The following is a 27,702-nucleotide window of genomic DNA, read 5'->3' as shown; positions in this document are numbered from 1 at the left end:
CAGACTTAGAAGTTTTTTACTACCAGCGCATGTAAAGCCTAAAAACATATGTCCTACTTTTTAAATGCAGCGCATCCTGCCTTACAGGCTATTTAAGGCCTACCTTAGGGGTGACTAACATGTATTAGAAAGGAAGTTTTAGGTCTGGCTAAAAGTTCACTTCCTAGATCGATACTACATGTACCCAAGACCTGTAAATTAAATGCCTCTAGTGGGTCTGCAGCATTCCTTGTGCCATACACTAAAGTGACCCTTTAAAACATGGATCAGGCTTGCCACTACAGCCTATAGTGCATTTGTAAACTTTATGCAATGCCTGTATGGCCATCTTGCAACCATCTTACACTCCAATCACAAAGCTCCTGGGACAACAATTTTGAACAATGAATTCAAATCCGTCCACAGCATTGGAGAGAGATGCTTTAATTTATGTACCTCATCATAACACTTTGCTGGATCTTCTCACCACTTTGGAAAATTGTGCATGAAGGCAAACAAATCCCCCATTGTTGAAGGAACATTCAACAGATTCCCTCTGTGTACCTCTCTTTCAGGAAACTCAGCCACTGTACTTGTTCCTACTTCTGAATCACTTGATATACCCTTTGCCACTTTCACTTTACTGTTCTTCTTCTTTTTATTTACCGTACCCTTTCTACATTTTTCTTTAAACCACTCCAGTCTTGTGTTTTCTCAATTAGGTCTGTAATGTGAGATCTCTATGTAATTACCTATTTCCTTGATTTCATCATGTGTAAATCCATTTAGTAATTTGTTTGACATTTTTCATTCTACTTATGTCCATATCTAATTCATCAGCCACGTCTTCCAACTTATCATGCGGTTCATTGGTGTAACTTGCTGCTTCTTTGATCGAATATCTCATTTCATCAGCATTATAAGTTAATAGTCTGGTCAAATCTTCATTACCCTGACACATTTCTCCAAATTCTATCTTCAGGATCACAATACAATCTACCTTTGGTGGTGGCTATATCACCACTGTCTCTGCAACATGCTCTATGCCACTCCTGCTATGCATTGCCACTGTGGCTGGAGTTTCTAACAGGGCACTTGGTTTAACCCCAGTAGACCACTTCTTAACCGGGGGGAAGCGAGAGACCAGGAATTCCTCACACTTGATTCTCCACTCCCTTAGGATCCTCTTGAAGGACAGGCAACAGTTCAATCTTACAATTAAAGTTGCCTGCCACTATTTTAAAAGTATTTACGAATGGAGCAGCCATATGTGTACAAATCAGATCAATAATCTTTAACTCAGCACCATTGCCCTCATACCTGCAGTAGACATTGTATAAATAATAAACCCTGCCTGATGGAAAGGGCAGGGAAACACTGTGTGAGACAGCACTACTCAATGCAATCTCCTGGACATACAACAGAGAGTGGTTTTAATCCAGAGTGACAACCCTCCCCAAGTGTCTGCTCCTCCCTGAGGTGGAAGCAGCCAGGGAAATAATTAACAAACACTGCACCATGCTGTGGGATGACTGACCAGGTTTCCTTGAACAGACATATGTCAAAAGAATCTATGAATAATCCCCAGTTTGGGCACTCAAGTTTAGAGAAAAACTGTAAGTATTCCAGAAGACAGTCTTTGCATAGGGTAGCAGATGTGAGACTGAGTCACCCAAGACAGGGGACCCCAAAACAATCAAGGGATCAGACGGAGGCCTGACACAACTATAAGAAAGAGTACATTCTTCAAAAGAGGGAGATTCAATGTGGGGGCAAGAATGGAGACTATAGAAAGAGAAGGTGTTAGATCTGCCTTCACAATAGGGGGATTAAGGGCTGTTAAGCCAGCAGTTTAAACTCACCATGGCCAGGCGTATATCCGCACCATCCAAGTCAGATATAGGAGAAAATCTGTTGGAGGTTGATACTGAAACCCATCACCAGATATGACCACGAAAGGCAGGGGCCTAGAGCCCACCCTTGCCCTGGGTGCCAAGTGCTTGTAGAAAAACCCCAGAGGAATAAGGTTAATATTGTCATTCATCAGACGAGCTCTAGCCCCACTTTTGACCAGCCACTGGGCCAGATCATGGCTCCTAAAATTAACCACACAATCCATTCCAATATTTTTGGTGGGTGGATCCACTCAACCCACCCGCCTTACCAACAAAATGTCATCATATTTAGGTATTTTGAAATCCGTGTGTTGGGTCAACCAGTGACAAACCTTAATCTTTAACTATACATATCGACTGGATCCATGATGTGAGGGGACTCCCGTTAAAATAACCACATAAGGATAGCAGGCACGGCAAAGATTCAAACTGGGAAAGTGGAGGGCAGGCTGAAGGCCGCTCATTAGTCTCTTGTCGAGATGACTTATCTGAAATCTCTCATCGTACTGTTTGTGCCCTGTGACCACCTACTCCTTCTCTTCCCAACTGTTGGGGACATAAACCTTGAGGGAGCCAAACTGGACCTATATTGTCACATTCAGAGCCTGCTGTAGGAGCGCCATTGCACCTGGGACTAATAAGCTGTAGGTGAGCCTCCGCCAGAGTCTGGCGACCACAAGTAATGTTCAAGATGGAAATAGCTAACAGTGTTCTCCATTGAACAAACCTTATCCAGCAGGGGAGAAAAGCATGCATGCACAGTAGACAAAAATCTGTCCAAAATGCAGACCCAGTCAATAGATAAAGGTACACCGGGCTCAACTTCTGGCTTATTTGAAACCTGTCCTGAGGACAGCATATAGGGTCCATGGGGGAGATGGGTTAGGTCCACAGAGCCCTTGAGACCAGTTCTACAGCCAAGATTGTATTGTGGTTAGTCATGAACCCCCACCTTCATTTGGCGCTTCCTTACAACACAGAGTTCACCTCACTAACCTGTTTAGTGTCCAAATTACAGGGGGTAGTACAAGCGGCCAAACCAACCATCGAGTCTGTAGGCAAATCAGACATTACTCCCAGTGAACCAGATGATGCTGAATGGGGGAACCGGCAAGTTGACCAGCCGGGGGAGCTAAGGGACAGCCAAAATCAGCACTAAAGCTCAAGGAGAGGTGACTTTTGGCCAGTTTAATTTCCTTAGAAACAGCACTGACTACACCGATCAATAATGAATCCAAAGTTCTGCCTCTCGGGGTGCTGGCAGAAGTAGTCACTCTGTCCTCTTGAATTTTCCTTTTGCCCATTGTGCCTACTCAAAATGCAGGGGCCACAGGAGAAAATAATGCAAATTTAATGAAGCGTCATTCACCAGAGTCAGCGTCCACTAGGAGGCTGCACATCCAGAAGACGCACAGATAATAAGAAAGGAATCGGAGTTCTGCAGAGAGTAGGCCTGGCCTCTTCTGGGTGATGACGGGCCCCCTAGGCCTCCTGCACTACAACGGATCAACAGGCCTTATGACCGCCGCTGCTGATGTGTAGCACCTGCAGCCCTGCTGCAATGCTCCCCGGGCATTGTAGTCCACCTTTCTACCCTGCGCCAAAATGTCCGTTCTTCCAGGGTGGGCGATGTCCGTTGTCCGTCACAACTTGCTTGTTTTTAATGCCACCTAACTAGTGATGCAAACTCCTCTCACCAAACAAGCCACCACAGAGCTTTAGCTCTTTCAACCTTCACTCACATGGATCCAGCTCTTAAAGTATGATGGCGCAAATGCCCAAACCCACATCCTCTTAAACATCATGTTGCTAAGAATCTTTTGTTGGCTAATTCCATCTTAGAAGTAGTAAAATCCTACTTTTATCTTGGAAGAATAATGACAGCAAACTTGAGTGACACTGAACGTATTGCACATGCATCAAAAAAGGCACTGGCCAGTTGAAATGCACTAAAGGGACTTTATGGAGCAACAGAGCATAGACACTTTAATCACCTTTTAACAGTATATAAAATGAAAACTGCTGTCACTTTTATATGCTATAGAGACAAGAACTACTGATCAATATAATTTTATGCATAAGGTGGAGAAAAAAACGATTTGCGCTATCTGCACCTTAAACCCTATGGTCCCTAAGGTTGGAACTAGGTGTGATGAGCACTTTGATGAGAGGACTGGCTGCTACTTTACGGTAGTACTATTGTTTATTACATGCTAAAGAAAAGTCTTTAAGTAATATTATGGCTTCAGAATGCTTTGCACCTACCACGGAGGTTGGACCATTTTTAACTAATATTTTAACTGCACTCCGGCATTTTTCTTTAACTAAATCAGATATTCAGGATTTGAGTTATGTTCATCTAAATATTATTTAAAACATACTATGAAATATTGCACCATGGAAAAAGATATAGGGGTATGTAGATCAAAACGTTGATTCAAAAACATAATTCACTCATGTCAGGAAGCAGTTACTCAAATGTATCTGAACTGGAATTTTGAACACAAATTGAAATGATGCATAATGCTATGTAGACTGAATTGTTTGCTGTTAAATAATGTGCTGGGTGCATGGCAGAATGTAATCTGGGAGGAGAGAATACGCACTTTCATGTTATAATTATTTCCAGACTATTGGACCGGTCATATTTGACTGTTTTGCTTTGAAAATGTATCAACAAAGTTTTCTAAAACCGCTTTTAAAAAAATACAGTATTGCAAAGGCAAGAGCTGCAATGGCAATGGTAAACTGCCCAGTTAATAAATTAATGTGCCGTAAAAGTTTTAAATGTTTTAGTTCTTTCTAAAATTTGTATTATCATAGTAAGATCTAAATCTTTAAGAAGAACTTGAACTTGACCACCAATAGGAAGCTCCAGCAACAACCATGCATGCCACCTGACCAGATCTTCGTGCTACAGTGATGACCATCACAATGCTTTCCTTGCGGCCTCTTCCACTGCGAACTGGACTCTTTGTGCCTACCTTTTAGAAGGTAACTTTTTCAGCAGGACTATCCTGGTCTCTATATTCAGCCCACACCCATGGTCATCCTGAAATTATGACTTTCTCCCGGTCTAGCACGACCAGATGACTGAGAGTGGCTCTTTGTGCTTTTAGGTGTTATACTTACCTAAAACTTTGAAAAAGCATATCTCTGGTTTCACTGATTAGAATTTAGATGTTTTAGTCTCATTTTATTTAATAAAAGTATCTATACTTGTCTAAGTTGGTTAGGGATTGTTTTGTGTTGTTTTCCCCCTTTTTACTGTTTGTGTGTTGCATAACACTTTACACAGTCCCTCCAAGTTAAGCCTGACTGCTTTTGTTGGCTATGTGGATGTGTGTCATATGCTATGGTCCATTGGTTTTGTCCTTCATATGTGAAATTCAAAAGATTAGTATTTTTTATATTTCTGTGATGTTTGCTGTACAATCATACGCATCACATGTGATGCTGCATCAGAAGTAGTCAGATTTGTCTTTGTAACATGCTCCCTGAGGTAATACTCACAGTCCTCAAGTACATGTGATGGAGAAAGAAGAAACCAGAGCAGGATTGTGTGATAAAGCAAGGTGTTTAATTACATATCAGGCAGTTCTTGCTCTGGCTCATATAGGGGGATGTTCCTCCTCACCCAAATGTTGTGCAGGATAGCACATGTAAGTATAATTTTGCAAACAATGTGTGGGGCATATAGGAGGCTGCCTCCCATGATGTCCAGGCACCTGAATCTGGACTTCAGGATGCCAAAGGTCCTTTCTACAATGGTGCGTGTCCTCTGATGTGCCTCATTATAGGCACGCTCTGCTGCTGTGCATGGTGTGGGGAATGGGGTCATGATCCATGGCTGGATCCCGTAACCCTGATCCGCTGCAAAAGATAATAGGAGTGAGTATTTTGTTAGTGCTTGAAACAGGAATGTCATAAAGCGTGGCAGTTGATATCTTGTGTCGTCTGTGACTCATATGTGTTTGTGGTATTGTGTGAGATCCTGAGCTTCTGTGATGTTTTTCTGCAGTGGGTTGTTTGACTTGACAGCTTGTGTTTGGCTCATTGACCTGGGATCTATGATTTTTTTTTCCAAACTGCTGGTCAGTATAAATGTACCATGCGTTGTGTAGTGTCCATCATGTTTTAGTGTGCTTTCACTGGAGGGGACATGATACTTCCACACACACACAATAGATTCCGATGTGGTGGTAACATGGTTACACTACATGGCCTGGACATCCCATCCAATTAGACATATATCATTGCAGATGAAATGCAACAATGAGGCCTCTTGATTTGGCTTGGTGACAATGCACAACACATCTCATAATTTGGCGGCGCTGAGCTGTTCAGTATTGACAATGCACAATTGTCCCATGTGTGACTTGGTTCTAGGCAAAGCTTTGGTGTTCCCTCTGCCAGTGGATCATGTGCAACCGTGCACCTACACTACCAAACGTGCTCTAAGTATCCTGGCTGACTGCCTTGTGAAGGTGGATGTATCTGTGCAGGAAGGGCCATCTCCCTGTGCATGTGGTATTTTGATGGACAATTGGCTCTTTCAGTGTGTGCAGCAGTGTGCAGTTTGCATTAGTGGCACATCAATATGTGTTCATAGCACAGTCCACTTCTTTACTGCTACCTGGGAACGACACCCCAGGAGTGATGTATGATGTTGGGACTGCCTCAGTATTTCTGTGTCACCTACATGTGAGTCAGCATCATCATGTTATGTGTCTCATGGTGTTAGACTTGCAGCAACACACATTGCACACCCCTTCTACGCTACATATTGGTTGGGAGGGTGTCGGATTGACTGTGGCTTAAGGTAATTTTAAATGGTTCATCTTTCAATTTGTACTTCCAGTACAGGCCATGTCATTGTCACTGTGTGCTTTGACATTGGTCCCTTGTAGCTCTAGAGTGGCAGCCAATGTTTGTGGCAGCCGTCAATTGTCCATAGGTGTGTATCCCATTGTGTCAGGGTGTACAACATAACTACCTGTGTCACACCTCAGTGTCTTCCTGCCCATGTGTCAATGTAGTGGTGTATGTATTGTGTGTCCTACAAGGTTGCTGTGCTCTGTGTGTATTGATAGGGTTAGGCACTAACCGACAAGAAGGCCATTGCCATATTGTCCATCCTGGAAGTGCTGATTGATCGTGCTGTGGCGGAATATGAAGCGATCATGTACACTTCCAGGATACTTGGCGAAGATGTTGGTAAACAATCCCTGGTGGTCAACTATGGCCTGCACATTGATGGAGTGCATGTGCTTTCTGTTCCGGAATAGGTGCTCTGTCGCTGCAGGTGGTACGATCCGGACATGGGTGCAGTCAATTACACTGACCACATGCGGAAAGCCATGGATTTGATAAAACCTCTGATTTATCTCCTGCTGCTTCTGCTGGGTGTTGGGGAAGCTGATGTGGCGGGGTGTGAGGGAGATGAAGGCATCTAAGACCTTGGGCAGGAAGGCGGAGAATGAGGGCTGTGATACCCCAGCGACCAGGGCACCCGTTGTTTGGAAGGAGCCACTTGCCAACATATGCAGGACAGCTAGCAGCTTGGTCACCGGTGGTATATTGTATGGTGTCTGCAGGCTGGCTGTTATTTGTGCCTCAATTTGGCACAGCAGCTGCTGTATGGCTTCTCAGTTGAGTTTATACCTCCAGCTGATGTCCTGTTCCCTGAGGCCATGGATGGTTGTCCTGTTCCAGAAGACCCTCTCCTGCCTTCTGCGTTGCCTTTGGGGGCCACGTTGGGGTGGTGGTGACTGCTGCTGTTGGTCCTGTGTTCTGCGTCATCTAGCAAGCTGCATCAGTAGCACCTCCATGTTGTTGTGTTGGGCTATGATGTTGCTTGTGTGTGTTTTCCTTAAGTAGTGGTGTGTTTGCCTCATTCTAACGCCTGCACTGGCCCAGGTGTTAAAATTTTACGCAAATCGGGCTTTGCGTCATTTTTCGGGCCTGCCTCACACCTGTGCGTCATTTTTGCCCTGTTGGATAAATATGGCGCTAAGGAGTTTGAGTCATTTTGTGGACGGGAAAGCCTACCTTGCATCTTATTGACGCAAGGTGGTTTCACAAATCCTTAAATTAAAATGACGTAGGCTCCATATTTTAGATGCTAGACAGGTCTAGCTTCAAAATATAAATATGTAGTTACGTTTGGGCTGGATTTACATCAAACAAATGACGCAAATCTGGCGCAAACAGAGTATAAATATGGGCCTATTTTTTTCCCATAATGAAACCCCTTCATCTACTCCCTACAAAATGTGTGGCTGTTAACTTTCCATTACCCACCCTGAAAATATTTTTTTTTCTGTCTTTGGCAGGAGTACATATTCAAACTTTTCCAAGGTGCGAAGGGGGTCAGAGTATAGCAATCCCTTCCCTTTAATGCCCACTTCACACCCTTGAGACAAAATTACTCACACGAAAATCTTTATTTGGATAAATTGGTTTACAACCACCAGTTTTCCAGCTTTTCTGAATTAAAAAGATGTGGACGATAAGGCTATTTAAGACTGTAAACATGACTTGCAAGCACAAATAGCTTTCTTTCATAATCTTCACATCAGTCCCCATAAACCTCAATAAACCCCAGCTTCACCACAGGGCCATCACACAGATGGTGTTAAATTGAGTTTACCTTCAACATAAATTATGTCATCAGCGCATTCCACAATCCGCAAACAGCAGTCTTCCGTCTCTGGCCCACGCTGGTCCCTATGAAGATAAATATGGTTTACCATTTATCACCATCGGTTAATGCCTGTGAGTCAGCACAACATATCTGAATGACATATTCTTATAAATTCATTAAGAAACCCCTGCTTAAGTCTATATTAAATTCCTTGCTTATTGAGGACGAAATCAGATGGAAAGAGAATGTGTTTTATATATTGTATGTTCGTATATATTATATTATTGTTAGTGGACAATCAGCTTTAAACTGAAAGCCCCTCATTCCTGCGAACCGTGGCATGCTATCAATTATATACTTGATTCACAGAAACAACATAATTCCATTGAATTATGGATATCAACAAATGGCAACGTCAGGCCAGTGGTCACATGTGCGAACCCTGCTGCGTTTATCTCATTGTTTATTATCATGCTCATTGAAAAGGGTTGCCCAGCGTTGGGGGCATGAAGAACAATCCTAGGCAGAGTTTCAGGGCACTCATGTAAGATGTATTTGCATTAAGTTAACTCCTAGAAAGGAGTCATTTACGAGGTTAGTTAATGACTGGAAAATGTGGCATGGACCGGCCTCTCAGTGACCATTGTGGGTCAACTCTGCTCTTCAACAGATTAATATCATCATCTACTGTTAATGTTGTTATTATCATATGTAGCCCCATCACTGTTTGATAATGGCTGCAAGGCTCAATGTCATAAAGGAGAGTAATATGATACACTGTGGAGCCCATCCCTGCAGGTTCTGTCCATCACTTGCTGCACCAGTGATTATGCAGAGCATTAGTCTTAAATGATGTATCCAGCACTGGACCTGGATGGGAGAATTTTAGCTGTATCCAGAGGGTATTCTTTGGTTTTGCGGAATAATTCACAACAAATGATTAATATAAACTGATAGTGATTTCTCAATCTTCTGGCCACTACAATATTATTCTGTGTGACCCATGACAGGATAAGAGCACCACTCTGGTCATTCACATACTACATCATAATAGTTCACACAGCAATTCAACACCCTTGCGACCAAGCCCAGTCCAATGGTGTAATGTGCTACCCAACTGATAAAGTATTCTAGTGCTGAAAATGTTTCTTGTTTGGATAGCATGCTACACTATAGCAATTTGAGCTTGGGTAGGGCTTGTTTGCAAGCGTTTTTCTCTATGTAGGAAGTATTTTGGAGGTGTGCTTGAACAGAGAGTCTATAGATGCATTTAAGTGTTCAATGGGCATGAAAAACAGCACACGTCTGGCTAAACAATTGGATTAATTTAGGATTTATGAGGAATGGCTACAAGATTGTAGAAAGATGTGCATCTCATGTCATGATATCCAGTTTATTGACTACCAGGATACAAGGGTTCTATGGGTCAACCATTGGCAACAGAAACAAAACTCATGGTTTGCACTGGTTACAGGCAGGTGGGATGGCATGACTTGTACGTACTGCCCAGAAGTAATATATGTCTAGTCCATGGTATGTCCAATTTAAAATCAACCAAGGTAATACACCATTTCTAACATGCTCATCTGTTTATTGGGAATGATGTCATAAGTCTAGTTTCTGTGCAGTCCATCTTTAGGTAGAAAAAGTCAGGCCTTTACTTTCTTCTAGAACTTCATATTACCTTATTTACTTCTAGAACTTCATATTATCTTCATAGTTTCTTACTTTGACTGTTTAGGAGTCCCAAAGTTGAGTAATCTACACTACCAATTAGATTCTTCATTGCTTCTCTTCATATGGGGGTGGGGGTGGTTTTATGAGTTGCAAGTCTTACATGAAGAGTTATGCTCATTCAGTAGTAATGGGATTTAGCTGGGAGGAACAACACAACCTATTCTTCGATGGCCGTGTATGTGATGTAGTGAGACGTGAAGGAGGACTGTCTGGCGAAAGATGGGGACTGAAGTACAGGAGCTGTCTTGCTGCAGTGTTCTGTATACGCAAATTTAAACAGGTGCACTAGGATAAAGTAAGTTTGCAGTATCTACCCTTGAGATGATAAGGGTCTTGTAGACCTGCCTGTAGTTTCTGCAGGAATGATAGGTATTGCTTTGTACATAAGTATTTATTGTCACTTGCCCACTCTCAGAATGTTTACCTTCTTTGATGTTGCTGGTAATGTCTCTTTTTCCTTTGGCCAGAAGTTTGTAGTTTGCTAATTACTTCATTGTTCACTGGGCATGCTTAAAATGCTTGATTAGCATCCATTCATCAACAGTACAGAATCACTAATCAATTATTGACAACTCTAGGTTCTTTTAGCTTTCTACTCTATAATAATCTGTTTGCCATCAATGTATGACCTGATTAGGTCTGATAAAGTAGTGAGGTACACTGTGAATAAGAATGGAATGACAATAGAGCTGCCACACTGTGATGTGCGGGGAGATAAAGTTAGTTGAAGTAGTGCAATTATATTTCTTGCATAGCTTGGAGACAGGAGGAGATTTAGATTAGAATACTTCTTCCAATGCCAAGCTTTTCTGGTCTCATAAGTAGAGTCTGTTGGTGGAAGGGGAAGACTGGAATCTTAAATCAGCCTTAACAAAAATGTTCAAACCCGCCCACACTGCAGGAGCTCGTGACTAGAATGGGGTGATGAGGGCATGGTTGGGACTTGGCAGCTCTCACTTCTCTGAAAGCAGCTCCTAACTAAACTCCAGAGTACTAGAAAAAAAGCCAAAGTAGCAAAATGACCACAAACAGAATGGGCTGTCCAACCCCCTCAGGAGTCAAGGTCTCAATAATATAGAAGGTATAGCACTGACAAGGGGATCATTTATAAAGTTATTTAGACACAAATTAACTGGTTGTCAAAAGGAATTAATCCCAGGACATTAGAAACTGATGAATCAAACAAATGTGTAAGGAAACAGAGAAACAGGCATACACAAAACAATTCAAACAAATCACTTATATTATTTGCTGTCAGGTTCCTCAATGGACAGACATCTATTTGGATCCTTGGAGCAATAGGAAAATTTGCAAGTCAGGCTTTTGACTGTCCTTGTCTGGCAAAGGTAGGGTGACAGTTTGCATTTGAATAGGTCTTAGTTGTGGGATACATCAAAATTCAGCATTCATTAATCATATACATTGAATCAAAAACCCTAGAAGAACCTCATAAATTAATGATTGTCAAGGACACTCTCTTGATAACTGGAATCAGTCATTTGTACATCTCCATCAATCCAATCACTATCGTGTGAGAAGTGTAACAGTGTCAGTTTCTTATATCATGAGTACATGAAATCATCCTCAGGACCATAAAAGTTAATGGAGTTTCGTGATGACCCACAATAGCAATGACCTACGTTAATGATTGAGTTCCTGCATTGATGGATATGTACAAACGACTGATTCCAGTTATGAAGAGAGTGGACTTTACATGCATTATTCTGTGAGGTTCTAAAGGATCTTTGATTCAATGCACATGATTAATATCCGTTGGGTTTTCTATTTTCAATGTAGCCTACAACAGTGACCTATTCAAATGCAAATTGTCAGGCCTGCGTCGCAGGATGGCCCGTGTCTCAATCCACTGTTGCCCTGGCATCCAGCGGGATGCCCCAAACACTTACCTGCAGTCTGGCGAGTACTGCAAAGAGCTGCAGAGGGCCATTCTTCACTACGCATGTCGGGTGGGCTTGAGGCATTCTTCTCCTTGGGGGTCACTGTCTTACTCTCCGTAGTTTCCTCTTCCCAGAATTCCTGGCAAAGGGTTTTATTTAATTAATCCATCATGAAGGCTCTGTCAGCATTTTGCCAGCATTTCTCAATCCATCATGGCGGCCTCACTTCTTGTATGTCACTCCCAGTTTTCGGGGTATGTAAGCAGCAGAACAGTGTTTCTTGTTGTGTTGCAAAACTCCTCACTCCTGCTGGTGTGCCCTCACCCATGCTGGAGTATCTTCACTCATGCAACTGTATCTTCGCTCTTGCTGGTCTATCTGTGCTCCTGTTGGTGTTTCCTCACTCCTGCTGGTTTGTCTTCGCTCCTGTGCTCCTGCTTTGTGTCTCCTCGCTCCTGCTGGTGATTCTTGCTCCTGTTGCTTCACTTCTGAACCTTTCTATTCTCCTGATTCTTGGCATTTCCACTGGCTTCTGAGCTTTGCTGTAGTCCTGGTCTTCTACCATCAGTACCAGTCCTCATCAGGCTCCTGAGAGCCTCCAGTCGTCATCAGAGGGTTTTTTCCCTTCAGCGTTTTTCCTCTTGGCGGCTTCTTCAGGAGCGCACTATCTGCTTAGGCGGGCCATTGTCAGCGGCATCGTGGCTACCAGAAGGGGTCACCCCTACCTTTAACAGACAAGGAAAGTCAAAACCTAGACTCACAGATTTTCCCTTTGCTCCAAGGCTGCAAATAGAAGTCTGTCTGCTGAGGAACCTGACAGCAAACAATATATGTGATTTGTTTGAATTTCTTTGTGCCACTCTACTTCTTTTCTTCTTGCGAATGTATTTGATTACTCAGTCAAACACTTTATTTCAGTCAAAGACCTTAAAAGGCATTAAATCAACATTCAGTTTTACAACTTTCCATAATTTCAAACTCGACAACAACTGTGTTGAAGAACATGCTTAAAAATGTCTAAGAATTTGCAAATAATGCAAAGGTTACAAAGTGCTTGGAGAAGTAAATTTTGTACAGCAGTAACAAGGAGCTAATATAGGAAGATCACATATTAAGGATCACATAGTGTGCATAGTTTACTAAGAATGTCTGTTTGCAAGTTGAAGGTGAATACATGATCAAAAACATAAATTATAAGTAAAATTAAATTTCAGCAAGGAGAGGGAAGATAATTCATGGCAACCTCGTCATAACCACAGCATAAAGTTTGTTTTTTACAGATATCATGAAAAACATAAAAAAATTTAAAAACTTAAATCGCTAAAAGGGGCTTCAACAATAATAAAAACATAAACCAATCAGGATGAGCCAAAAGAGAGAATCTCAGATCTAATAGGCCAGACACTTTCAAGGTATTTTGAAATTGAAAATATAATATAGGTTGTAATGTCAAAACTACAAATTCTCAATGCGACCCATGATTAACAAATTTCGAACATCCAGCATAGAGGCACAATCCAAACCTTAGCTGTCTGATAGACAGACTGGGCAGGTTTTAATGCCTTCAGTGGGGCCCTTCCACTTAGCAGTGAAACTTGTGAGAGGAAGGGCAACTAACCTGACTCTGATATAGATGGCTTTGGTAAAGGGAGGTTCGGTCTCATCCATAAAAGACTCAAACCTAGGTCTTGGGTTTATCTCCAGGAATCTGTTTGTAAGTGAGTCTTGATTTTGAAAGTGGATCATAACCCGCCCTTCGTACTCCTAGATGAAGGTTTTGACCATTGTGGAAGAGGAAGAGGTAATAGATTTTGGGTTAATCCAAAGTTCAATCAAATCCAGCCAGATTAATGCTTTTTTAACGTACTTGAGTCACAGGAGTGTCACTCAGGCTGCCTTCCTCTTCAATACATCTCTCAAACCGGCCCTATATGGTTTTTGCTGGGTGATATACCAAATCCTTAGCCAATATAAAATTGTCTTGAGTCTCACCTTGGGGATAATAAATTGCATATACATGTCATATTTTAAAATTAATGGGCTGCTTTGGGGGAGTTTAAGGGCCACCTTCAAGAATTTATTTTCAGTAACTCCTAATGCATCGATGTTACAACAACCCCAAAGTCCCACTCCATAGTTTTCAGCCACCACCACTTGAGCTCTTCAGATTTCGTGGAGGGGGATATCGGATGGAGAGTAGTATTTTTTTGCAAATTTCAGTGTGGATGTCACCCTGTGCTTTAACAAGAGCATGCTGTTAATGATCTGGCTAATCTATAAATTACTGCTCAACACATGACTACCCAGATAATCAACATTTTACACTCTCTCAAAATAAACCCCCTCTAGTCTTATGACCCCTTTGAAGTACCTATGTTGGTGTGTTGCCATCAACTCAGTGATGGAAGTATTTATGACCACACCCCAGTTGAGAGCAGAACATAATAAAACTAGATAATAGGGTTTCCATACCTTTTGGGGTTTTGCACATATTCGCAGAAAGCCCCCCAAAAGAAGTGTTTGTCAGATGTAGAATTATTTGTTTTGGGGATGAACGATGTTTCTAGTTCTGGTGCCTAGGTAACATATTATTTGGGGTCTCTTGTGATTATAGGTCCTGGAGTGTTTCATTTTTTGGTTTGTGATTTCATACTGGTACATCAGAAGCTCAGCTATGAGGTTCTTTATGGATTATTGCATTTGCCTGTTGATTTCTAGATTTCTTCATGTACGCTACTTGTGTCTCACTATGGTGCAGCAGAAGCTCAGCACCCATATCACTAAGTGGTTATTTCCTTTATTAATTTCCAGATGTCTTTATTTAGACATTTTTTGTGACACTCTGGGGCAGTGGAGGCTCAGGTATCACGTTTAATGAGGACTTCATTGGGACTCTTTTAGGTAGAATAATTAATTATGGCCATACTCACCTAACTCTGGCAGTCCACAGTGCCAATGCTAGTTGGTTTAAGGAGTATTTACTCTCAGTTGGCAAACTGGTTAAAGGGGCAACAAAGTAGTGGGTGTGTGGGGTGAAACCAAAAGCAGTGTTAGCCCAACAAAGAGTGAGCGAATGAGAACAGTGCACAAGGTCTCTACAGTGAACTCAGAACTGAAGTGATGTGATCAAACATTCATTGGGTATTAAACCTCAGCTGAGGACTCAGGGGAATCAACCCAGAAGCATAGTTACTCTAACTGGGGTGTTTGTGGTGAAACCAGAAGAGGTGTTATTTCTACCTATGTGAACAATATCACAGTAGAGGGCCTATGGGGTGAACTGAGAAGCGTTGTTCGAAAACCAGAGTGAGCCAATGACACCACAGTATAAATCCTACAATAGCTCAGAAGAGGTAGTGATTCAATATCCAGTGGGCATTGAGCCACACTAATTAATTATAAGGGGAGCACTAGAGAAGGGCAAACGCATTTTACCCCAGTGAGTCAATATGATACTGGTGCATAGATTTTAGTATTCTAAGTTACAATCAACCACAGGAGTACACTTCTAATGACCCTCTGGACCTTCTGGGAGGTACTTAGACACTCACAGGGTGTGAGGCAGAGGTCAACAGCAGAGTTCAGTTCAGGTCCGGTTGCCATTGGCCAGCTGGGTACATCCAGTAAAAGACCTCTGCTGCTTGTCTCCTGTATGCACACAGGCGGTTAGCCAAATGACACTTGGAATCAATTTTTTCATCCTGGGTAGAAGAGAGGGCAGGTCCAGGGCTTCTCTCAGGTCACAGACAGCCAGGTTCTATTATCTTCTGACCTTCCACAGACACAGAAAGTGTTCTTAAGAAGGTGCTCGGAGGTGCCACATGTATGCCTGGCACCAGCTAGTGTGTGGGAGTGACTTCTGGTCCCTTCACAACCAATGGGTCAAAAGTTCCCCAGGGAACCCTACCTATTTTTGCAGCAGTTCCTGTCAGCCCTACTTTAAAGAGGCCTAAAATGACATGTCAGTCAACACAGGAAAGTATGGAGTTCACCAATGATATGGAGCTACAGTCACGAGAAAGTATCCGTGGGCTCCTAGACCACGCTGGGTGTCGAAAAAGGGCGGTGTGGGTGCTGTGTGGGGTGAATGTGGGGAGGGGGTATTTCGGAGGGGGTATTTACGGACTAGGTGGTCCCACACACTATATAGTGTCATGCTTCATCATTTGACCACCTAGCCCCACCCAGGTAGGACAGTGCCACCTGGGCGGACTCAGCCTCACCGTTAAAAGAACGGGAGGGAGTGGGTAAATATATTTTTATCTGGAGATAGTGGGATCCAGCTAAGCTAAGGGAATATAAAAACACCTAGGCAGTTACCAGTGTGTGATCTACACTTTTAATAGTGGTGTCTGCTGGTGTATTAAAAACAAGGACGTGACACCTCGGGGAGAGTAAGGACTCACTGGGTCGCCTATCTAAAAAACGACCGACATGTTTCTGCCCTCTACTATGAGCCATGGAAGGTTTGGGGGCATTCTACAGGGCCTAGGATCCCTAAACTTCATGCAAAGTGCAGATAGACAAACCACCCCTAATAAAGGGGGAAAGAGTAATTAGAACGAATGAAAGGGCCTACAGGTGGCAAGGAACTACCTTGTGGAAGCCCCAATATCTAAGGCTACTGGCCTCAGATTCTAGGAGGGGGAGTGTCCCCTTATAGTCACACTTACGTCAAAGGAAGCACTCGCTGTGCGCCTAAACCGACCCCTCGCTGGACCGCTTGATTCCCACCAAATACATGTTTCTAATCTCCCTTTAACTCTCCGGTTGTGTTACTAAAATGACACGTGTCAAAAAGTTTTCAAGATGACAAACATCTTCAGCCACACTAAATTTGAGCTGAGGGCTGTATTCGCGAGTGGGGTGTGTACTCTGGTAACCCTAGTGTCCTCCCACATCGGACACCAAAACCCTGCTTGGAGCAGACACCGTACCAACAATAAACCCAGAGACACACATCTGGTAGGACAAAAGTAGGATGCTTCAGCAACCAGACATGCGATTCACAAGGATTGTGGCATTGTGGTCTCTGCCTTTTAAGTGTTCACCAATTGTTACATAAAGCTCAACAGATCTGCCAAGCAGGATTTTACTGTGTGGTGTTTTCATAGTATACCAAGCACTAAGGTAGTCTGTGTGAATCGCCCATGCACCCCAGATGCTGTAGTGGCATCTCAAGATTCCAAACAGAAATCTCTCTGTGGTTAGCTGGAACCTTTTAGACCTAAAATCATCAAGCATTGGTAAAGCCAATAGACCTCGTCTATGCAAGACCTATTGGCTTTGACAATGTCTTTTAGCCATGTTGTAGGACAGCAAGGCTGCTGTTCAACATGGCTAAAAGGGAGTGGAGTGGAGTGAGGTGGAGTGTGATTGGGTGAGGAGGGGTGCTGTGAGTAAGGCTGGAGTAGACTGGAGTAGACTGGAGTGGGGTAGATTGGAGTAGGGTAGAGTAGAGTGTGTTAAGATTGTGCGAGAGTGTGATAGATTGGGGTAGATTGGGGTAAAGTGGGGTAAATTGAAGTAGGGTAGATTGGGGTAAACTGTAGTGCAGTAAAGTGTGTTAGATTAAAATAGATTGGAATGGAGTAGAGTGACATGAGGTAGATTGGAGTAGAGTGGGGTAGATTAAAGTAGAGTGGGCTGAGTGGGTTAGATTGGGGAAGTGGGGTAGATTGTGGTAGATTGGAGTGGAATGAGGTACATTGTGGTAAGGTAGCCTGGAGTGGGGTAGATAAGGGTAGACTGGAGTGGAGTGGGGTAGATTGGAGTTGAGTGGAGTTGCGTGCAGTGTAGTACGGTGGAGTTGTGTGGGGTATACTGGAGTGGAGTGGGGTAGATTGAAGTGGACTGCAGTAGATTGGGGAGGAATGGAGTGTAATAGAATAGATAGCAGTGGAGTGGAGTTGAATGGGGTAGATTGGGGGAGTGGGGTCAATTGGGGTGGAGAGGAGTGTGGTTGAGTGGGGTAGATTGGAGAAGAGAGCAGTGGGGTAGATAAAGTGCAGTGGGGTAGACTGAAGTAAAATGGGGTAAATGAGATAGACTGGAGTGGATAGACTAAGGTAGATTGGAGTGGAGTGAGGTAAATTGGAGTGGACTAGAATTTGGTGGGGCAGATTGGAGTGGAGTAGAATGGAGTGGGATAGAGGGGGTGGAGTAGACAGGATTGGAATTGGGATGATTGGGGTAGAGTGGGGAAAATTGGTGTGGAATGCAGTAGATTGGAGTAGAGTAGGGTAGACTGGTTAGAGTGTTTTAGGTAAATGGGGTGGATTGGAGTGGAATGAGCTAGATTGGTGCAGTAAAGATTGGAGTGGAATAGCATGGGGTGGAGTAGATTTGAATGGTGAAAATTGAAGTGGACAGATGGTGCTTTGGGGTGGATTCGGGTCAATTGGGGGTAGAGTCGGGTGGATTGGAATGGAGTGGGGTACACTGGAGTGGAATGTGGTAGAGCAGAGTGAGTAGAGTGGGTAGATTGAAGTGGAGGTGGGAAGATTGGAGCAAAGTGGACTGGAGTGTGGTAGATTGGAGTGGAGTGGGGTACACTGGAGTGGAATGTGGTAGAGCAGAGTAAAGTAGGGTAGACTGGAGTGGAGTGGGGTAAATGGGACACAGTGTAGTAGATTGGGGTAGATTGGAGTGGGTGGATTGTGGTAGCTTTGAGTGTGGAATGGCATATATTGGAGTCTAGTGGGATAGTTTGGAGTGAAGTGTAGATTTCAGAGGAGTGGGGTAAATCGGGGTGGGCTGGAGTGGAGTGGAGTAGTGTGCAGTGGGGTAGATTGGCTTAGGATAGATTGGAGTGTGGTACATTGGGGTAAACTGGAGTGGACTATGTTGGGGGGAGGTGAGTTGAATGGTGTAGATTGTAGTGTAGTGGGGACACTGGTGTAGACTGGAGTGGAATGGAGTTAGGCAGATTGGGGTGGATTGGGGTAGAGTGGAGTAGAGTACACGAGAGGGGAGTGAGGATGATTGGGGAGACTGGTGTGGAGATTGTAAAGATTGGAGAGGAGTGGTGTATATCAGGGTGGATTGGAGTGCAGTGGGGTAGATTAGCATGCAGTTGAGTAGACTAGAGAGGAGTGAGGTAGATTGAGGTAGACTGGAGTGGGATAGATTAGAGTAGGGTAGATCGGAGTGGAGTGGGATAGATTGCACTGAAAGAGTTTGGAGTGGAGTGGAGTGGGGTAGAATAAAGTAGAGTGGGGTAGACCGGGGTAGCCTGGAGTGGAGTGGGATAGACTCGGGTAGATTGGAGTGGAGCAGGGTAGATTGAAATAGCATGGAGTAAATTGGAGTGGGATAGACTGATTGGGATAGATCGGAGAGGAGTAGAGTAGGTGAGGTAGATTTGAGTGGGATAGATTGGGGTTGATTGGGTGGGGTAGATTTGGTACAGCAGGGTAGACTGAGGTAGACAGACGTGGAGTGGGTAGTTTGAGGTAGATTGGAGTAGAGTAGGGTAGACGAGTTGAGTGGGGTAGATTGGAGAGAGTGTAGTAGGTAGATGGGGGTAGAGTGGAGTAGGGTAAAATGGAGTACATTGGGGTGGATTGGATTGGAGTGAGGTAGATTGGGCATACTCTCTGTGTGATAAAAGACTCATGATGCCCCTCAGTGCAACCTGTTCAAATGCAAGAATCTTATACAACATGAGGTGTGCTAGGTTGTAGAAATGGACGGAGATCTCAATCCTGTGTTGGACAATGTGTAACAAGAGGAGATTTTGTTGAAATAATGTGTCAGGCAAATCTTCTGAAAAAAATGATAAAGTTCCATCTTATATTATAGGAATTGGGTAAAGTGGTGGGTACAAAAAAAGACCCTTACATAATATCTATTGTTCAACTGTTGTCAACTCATGATTACAAAGGTTCACAATAGGGCTAGAGGTAGATAAATTCCCCATCTGTAATGTTATCTCTGTGTCTGTATCTCTCCTTGGTTCTCTTGTGGGAACCATACCCGCCTCCTACCCCTGCACCTGCCTTAGCCCCATCCCTGATCTAGGCCTCTGTACCTGCTCCAGGGTTGGCCCTTGACTCCACCCGTGAGGGATCCATTGGCCGACCCCTAAAAAATCCCTTGACAGAGTGGTTTGAGGTCAAATGGATTGGGGTAGATTAGAGTGCAGTAGCTTTGAATGGGTGGCGTGGGGTGGGGTGGATCAGGTGGATTAGGGTAGATTGAGGTGAAGTGGAGTGCAGTGGGATAGACTGGAGTAGAGTGGGGAGGACTGAACTGGAGGGGGGTAGACTGGAGTAAAGTGGGGAAAATTGTGGTAAATTGGAGTCAAGTATGGTAGGGTGGATTGGAGTCAGGTAGGTTGGAGTGGAATGTTATGTTATGTTATTTGCACTTATAAAGTGCCTGACTACCCGAAGGCCTTGCAGTGCTAAAAGGACAACAACAAAAGAAAAAGGAAGGGAAGGCTAGATTTGAAAAAGCCAGGTTTTAATAGCCTTTCGAAAATTAAATTAATGACTGGTTTATCGAATACTGAGGGGGAGGGAGTTCCACAATTTGGCTCCACGATATTCCATCGTAGCACCACCCCATCTGGCTTTTTTTATTTTAGGTAGTATAGCCAGTGCTGTAGATGCTGATCTCAGGGCTCTGGTGAATTTGTAGAAGGTGGCTAGGGTTTTTAGCAAATGGGGTCCCCTAATATGTAGTGATCTGTGGATGATGCATAGGGTTTTACCTTTTTCATGGGGTTAGATTAGGGTAGATTAGAGTGAGTAGATTGGGGTATGTTGAAGTGAACTGGGGTACGTTGTAGTGGAGTAGAGTGGGGTAGATTGGAGTGGGGTAGAATGTGATAAATTGGAGTCGAGTAGATCGGGGTAAATTTTAGTGGGATAGATGCAAGTGAAGTACTGTTGATTGTAGTGGAGTGGATACTGGAGTGAAAGGGAGTAGATTATAGTGGGGTGGAGTGGGTATCTTTCTTTCAAATGCTATGTAAAAGGCAGACTCCAAGCCCTCTGCTGTACAAAATACCACTTGCATTACCTGCAATTATACGCTGTTAGGAGAAACGTAAAAATGTTAAACAATGAAAAATGACTTTTGATATATGTCTGATGAAAGAGACCTGGTTCAGACCAAGCTACATATGTTTCCAAACCATGGCTAAAATTTCCACAACTGGTCAAGCTACTGGAGGCCTATGTACCTGGGTAAAAACATCATTGCAATGTGTAGCAAAAGAACCTATCTGGACATACCTGTTGTAAAGATACTCCAACAAAATGCAAATACTGTCCTCTTAAACACTATGTACAATAGGACTGGCAATACATCAGCAGAATCTGCCACTCTAAGTTATCTTGACAGGCTGCTAAAATGACACAGTAAAGACTGTGCCATCATTGTCTGGGGAGATGTTAATGTACGCTTTGAACCATCAATACTTGCAAGAGACTTAGCAAGTGGCAAGGATACCTATTGGGGCATTCCAGAACTAGATGCTAGACCTGTAAAACATCTTACAAAGACCGGATTACAAATTGTTGATATCATTTTGTTGCATGGTTCCATAAATGTATTGGAAGCTCTGCTTCAGACAGTAATCCTGCTCCAACTTTCAAAAGGTGATCCTTCAGAAGTCACATAGATTATATATTTAATAATGCAGGGCTACAGGGTGAGTTGGTCAACATGATGGTAGTGGCAAGACACAAGGGTGATCACGATCCCTTGGTCCTCCACGTCAGGTCCACTGAGGAATGGGTTAGTGCCAGGACCAACTACAGGAGGGAAAAACTTAAGTATTACAAATAGTAGAAGAAATGTCAAATGGGCCACTATTGGGACTAGCGAAGTGGCATTAAAATTAATCTATGTGACATCTTTAGCATTACAACTATTTAAAATTAATGCAAATTGTCCAATAAAATTGTTAGATATCCATACTACAATCCCAGATGGATTTTTGTAATGAACATCATAGTGGAGGCCAGAAGTTAGACAGCACATTAATGGTTTAACTCTAAATGTGGTTTGAAAAGACTAATCTTATAAATTGTACCAAACTGGGTGATGGAATTAAAATAAAGGCAAAGAGGACATCCTATAGGAAAACCTTGCAAGGAGCAAAAAATGAATGGGAAAATGCAAACAGAAAAAAATCTTGAAGCGGCTAGAAGCAACAACATAAGCTCTTTTTGGCACGTAGGTCCTCACTACGAGTTTGGCGGTCCCAGGATCCATGTCTTCATCATCCGAATCCTCCACAGTGGACACTGGCTGATGGTGGTGGACCCTTCTGGGACCACCCCAGCACCATCTAAGTCTGCTACTCCCCTTACTACCACTCCCCTCACTGTAGCTCCCCACCCATTCAGCCGTGCCCACTCACCCAAGAGGGGGGCATCTCCTTTGCCGTAGGCATCTCTGCTCCTGCCCCTGTCAGCCCTGCTGCTTTATCCCTGTGTGTCAGTCGACCATCATGAATGACATCCAGGGACTTGCAAATAAGATCCAACAGAGTAATGCGTTCCTTGAGGGCATTTACGGTGCACTGGCTGACCTACAGAGATCCTTTCAGGCTCTAGCACCACACTGAGGGCAGCCAGTCATCCTTTGACTCCCATCCCCCCTCTACTTTCCTCTTCCCAATAACAAATCCCTCTTCCCCGACCCAGCCAAAGCACACAGACAGACAAACATGCATCCACCTCAATATCCAGGGGTAGCACAGACAAACATAAGTATCACAAGAGACACCACCTGCATGCACACAAGCAACATACACCTGCACACATAGTAACAGTCACAACCTGCCCTGACACCCCCACCACACTCAGCATCACTGACAGCACACTTGACACACCGGCAAACACCACACCAATATTCAAAGATCCAGCCACTACATCTATCCTACCCACAGACAATACCACAGAAGACCCTCAGACATCCACCCCAGTCACCACACCTGCAGACACTACAAACACACACATACCTACATGCAGCACATCCACCATATCTGAAGTCACCACCCCAACAGACAGTCACCCACCCACCACAGCATCCCCAGCATCTCCATCTCCCTCTTCTCCCAAGACAAATAAACACCCTTACTCACCCACCCAACAGGAACCCACCACCCACAAACATACCTCGTACAAACATGCACCCTAGTCATCCACACCAACACCTCAGACAACCACTCCTTCTCCCTGGACACCCAACCCTTTTTCTATGACTGTCCCTGTGTGTGTAAGAAGTCTTTCCTTTCTGAGTTTGCCCTTTTCCCTACTCCTCTCCCACCCTGTGATATGCCTGAACGGTCTATGTCCCTCACCAAGTCCGGCCCTTCCACCTCCAAGACCTCCCCTGCCCCTCCTGCAAGTACCCATGCCCCTCCCCTGCCTGGAAGTCAACCCCTCCAGAAAAAAAGCCAACTCTCCCCTAAACCTAAGACCAAGCCCAACCCCCCTCCCAAGCCAAATCCCAAAGGCCCCCTTCCAAAACCTAAACCCAACCTTCCCCTCTGCCCCCCACCAGATAACCCACGAGGTTCCTGACTGCCCCAAAGATGCCCCTACCTGTGGAGGTTACATGGCAGATAGGAGTCAAGTTCAAGGCACACATCTGTGCACCATGTACATACAGACTTTTCCATTATGGACGGGCCTATGGCCTTGGTTGTTGACAATACTTATTCAAAAAATAACAATTTAAACCAACCTGTAGTTGGTTCCCTGGTTACATCTTTATCATGCATTTCTTTCAATGGTATGGTGTTGTTCCTAGCTGACATTAGTTGTGTGTCTGTATGTGTGTGTTGTCTGTTTGGGCTATTTGTGTTGTTTGGCAGTATGTGAGGTTGGTTGCAGTGCTTTTGTCTGAAAGTGGTAGGGTATATGTACTTACGGTACCTGTCATCATCGTAGATTCCGAAGTTGTTGGGCAACCAGAAGCAGCGGGAAGACGTCTAGTTCAGGTTCCATTGCGGTTCAGGACGAATATAGCTTCCTGAAGGTGAGCGTCTCCTTTTATGTAGTTGGTTTTCGCCTGGGTTTCCATTGTGGTGCGGCCGTGGTGGATACCTTGGTGGTGTATAACCTCGTAATCTGTCCGGCGTAAACATGATCTCTGCTGGCCTGCAGATGGCTACCGTCGTCCGTGGCGGCCAGACCACAGTGGCGGTGCCAGCAGTGCATTGGCTGTATTATGTTCGGAATACCGCCATGGTCATAATTTGGTGGTCTCCTCTGCCAGCCTGTTGGTGGTATGACAGCCAAAGTCGTAATGAGGCCCTTTGTGTATCAGAACTGACAAATAAATAAAGACTGTGTGGTCTCACATGATGCACACAGTCCCTACTTTGATTATTCTGTTGAGCTCAGAGGAGTCATCTCTGACCATTCAGGTCATCCCATAGTTTGCTCCTAGGAGGGATTTCACACCTCGTTCACCCCTATTCTAAGCTGAGCACCGGCTAGCATTGCTGAAGAGTTAAGGCAAATCAGCCTTTAGGAATGTCAGGCAGGGAAAAGGTAACTTTCTAAAAGTTATTTTCCGTAATATTTATTTAAATTCGACTTCACCACTGAACTGGATTTTTAATAACTATTAAAAATGGAGGCTCAACTATTTTTCTAGCTGGTCTTATTCCCAAAATACAGTATTAGTATTTTAGTCTGCAATCTCGTTTTCTACATAGTACAGCCAGACCCACCACAGTGAAGACAGCTTTAGAGCCTCGTCACTGTAAGGATATGCTCATATCAATTTTCTACATTTCTCACTTTTAAATACCATGCACTCTACCCTGTGGGCTGCATGACATACATAGAGTTACTAAGTAATATTTAAAAGAGGAGTTTTCAACTGTCAAAAAGGGTTATTTGAACAGGTAGCACTGCAGCAGTCAAGCTACACAGTGTAGGGCTAAAGTCATGTTGTTTTTGTCACAATAGTGGATTGTACAATATGTCCCATATTAATGGGAAGTTAGCGCCGCCTTGGCGTTATTTTTTTACGTTAAAGCGGCGCTAACTTAACACCATATTTATATTTTGACTCTAGACCAGTCTGGCGTCAAAATATCTGAGTTAGCACCATTTTTAGGAAGCACCAACCCACCTTGTGTCAAATAGCGACAAGGATATGCAAAGAAGGTGTTCCCTTCCTAAAAATGACGCAGGCCCCCAATGCCATATTTACCTCCTGAAGCTAAAACGACATGCACCTAGGAGGTGGACCTTAAGAATGACGCTAAGGCCGATTAGCGTCAATCTTTAACGCCTGGTCAGACCAGGGGTTAAAGTGCCGGTAGGCCCATTTCCATGGGGAAACACCATGAAATTGGCACATAGATGCCCACCCAGCATCACCACCACCCACACTACAGGAACACTAATGGAGGAGGGAGCCCATCCCAGGTAAGTGTACAGGTATGTGTGTTGTGTGCCAATCGGGCCCCTTACATGGGGCCCTCTGGCTGGCACTGGGTCAGTTTTCCTGGGGACACTGTTCCCCTGTGGTGGGCATTGGGGTTGTGGTAATGACCCCTGTCTATACTTAGACAGGAGTCATTTTTTGCCTGCTTGTGCATCCAAAAATTATGCTAGGTTGACTAGCGCCAGATTTTTTGCAGCTAATCAGTCTAGCACTATTTTTGGCCCACTAGCACCTTTTTTTCCTAATGTCATTCCGCACCGGCTAGCGTCTTTTGTTCAGACGCTAGCCAGTCTTTAGCGCCATCGTGTGTCTTTCTTTAAATATGGTGCTAGGGAATGGCGTTAGCTTGTGCTAGATTGTTTGACACACAACTGCGCTAGCGCAGTTGTGTGTTGTTTTTTATAAATATGGGCCTAAGTGCTGCAGTCCACAGTTGACAGTTTACTTTTCAAGACATGATTGAATTTCTGCACCATATACGATGACCACAGTAAAAAGTTACATGCCCCACATAGGGACAACCCAATTTTTTTCATGTTTTAGTAATCACAGAACATGCAGTGGGCATTAAACAGCAGTGCCCCAGAGTGTAGAGACTGTCAGGCAGCAATAAAATAGTGTCTAGCAAAGGCAAATAAACTGGGGTTGAACAAGCAGAAAAGGCTCTTTGTAAGAATGATACAGTAAGGGTGACTTGACTGATGTTTAGTGAACTAACAATCTAGATCCAGATGCAAAAGTAAAAAAATGTGGGCCTCATTACAAGTGTGGCGGTCTGATGACCACCACACTCGCAGTGATGGTTGGACCGGTTGGACCGCAGCACTTCAGGCAGTCCAACTGCTGCATTACAACCCTGGCGGTGGTGTGAGGTGTACTCAGCCACGGTGGCGCTGAACTCAGTGCCACCGTGCTGATTAAAACTCAACTTATCGCCAGCCTTTCCATGTAAGTCACCCCACCATGGAAAGGCTGGTGGAAAACCAGCCCCGGGGGACATGGACTTGGGCAGTGTAGGGGCCCACCTGCCCGGCATCATCAGAATGAGCACTGCTTTGCAGACCGTGCGCATTCAGATAGTGCTTGTGTGCTACATTATTGGCTTTGGCTCCCTTGAGGGAGTGAGGCCAAGACCATAGCACTGTTCCCAACGGTCAGCCCGGCGCGAACATGTAACACAATGTTTCCGAAAGCCATCCTGGCAGGAACATTGTGATACACTTGGGTGGACGCCACTGGTATGACGGTGGGGTCGGCCTCACGAGTCTGGTGGTTGGCTTGTCTGACCACCGAACTCGGAAAGAGGCCCTTTGTCAGTGCTTGTTCAAGCTTTTCTCTTGGTACCAATTAGCTGGAAGTGACCTGATAGCTTGAACCTGTGGCTCTTTTTTAGTCCCCCCATTTCTGAACGTTTAATGTCTAATTGAGTACTGTTTGGTATGGGCCCTGAAATATGTCAATATATTGAAAGTTGTTCCAAACAGGAGGCACTAAAATATGTCTTTCCTTGCACCCCAAATATTCTTTAGATTGCACTGCTGATCATCTGCCAAAAGTAGATTGTTTTCAGTAAGAGAGACAATGGTGTGGTGAAAGGGCAATTTCAGAGGTGAGGTGTAGAAGTACGTACAAGGTAAAACGACTAGTGGGGAACGAGATAGCTAGGAAGAAAGAGGTGAAAGATATAAGGAGAGATGAGGTGTAGAAAGAGGGAAAGAGATATGGGGTGAAGTTGAGGTACAAATTGAGCTAGAGAAAGAGGTGAGGGGTTATATAGTGACAGAGAAAGTTGTGAAGCAGAGCGAGAAATTAGATTGAGAGAGCAGTAAGGTAAAGTGGTATGACAGAAAGAGTGGTAGGAGGTACAGTGAGAAGAAAAGCATAGAGAAGGATAGAGAGATGAAGAGAGACAAAGAGAGGTGAGGGAATGAGAATGGTAAAGTAAGTGTAGGAGAAAGAGGTAGGTGAGATGGAAGAAGTGAAGCACAGAGAGTGTGGTATATATAGAACTGAAGTAGAAAGAAAGGTAGAGAGTTAGAAGTAGGTGCAGAGAGTGGTAGCATGAGGGGCAATGTGCGAGATTAGTAGATAGAAGTGAGGTTGAGAGAAAAATATTGTAAGT

At 44.0% G+C, this 27,702-nt stretch overlaps 1 protein-coding gene across 3 annotated transcripts in view; it reads right to left on the bottom strand.

The window, feature by feature from the left end:
* LOC138285261 (interleukin-18-like) overlaps positions 1 to 27,702 on the bottom strand; it is a 294,006-nt gene that overhangs the window by 122,592 nt on the left and 143,712 nt on the right. For all 3 annotated transcript variants that reach the window (XM_069224972.1, XM_069224970.1, XM_069224971.1), the window contains one exon: positions 8,527 to 8,603. In XM_069224972.1, coding sequence (XP_069081073.1) covers positions 8,527 to 8,603 — 77 coding nt within the window. The remainder of the gene's footprint in view (positions 1 to 8,526; positions 8,604 to 27,702) is intronic.

Source organism: Pleurodeles waltl, chromosome 3_1, assembly GCF_031143425.1.
Source record: "Pleurodeles waltl isolate 20211129_DDA chromosome 3_1, aPleWal1.hap1.20221129, whole genome shotgun sequence".
Classification (NCBI taxonomy): Eukaryota; Metazoa; Chordata; class Amphibia; order Caudata; family Salamandridae; genus Pleurodeles; species Pleurodeles waltl.
The sequence above is the reverse complement of the archived record's forward strand: the minus strand, read 5'-3'. Positions and strand labels throughout refer to the sequence as shown.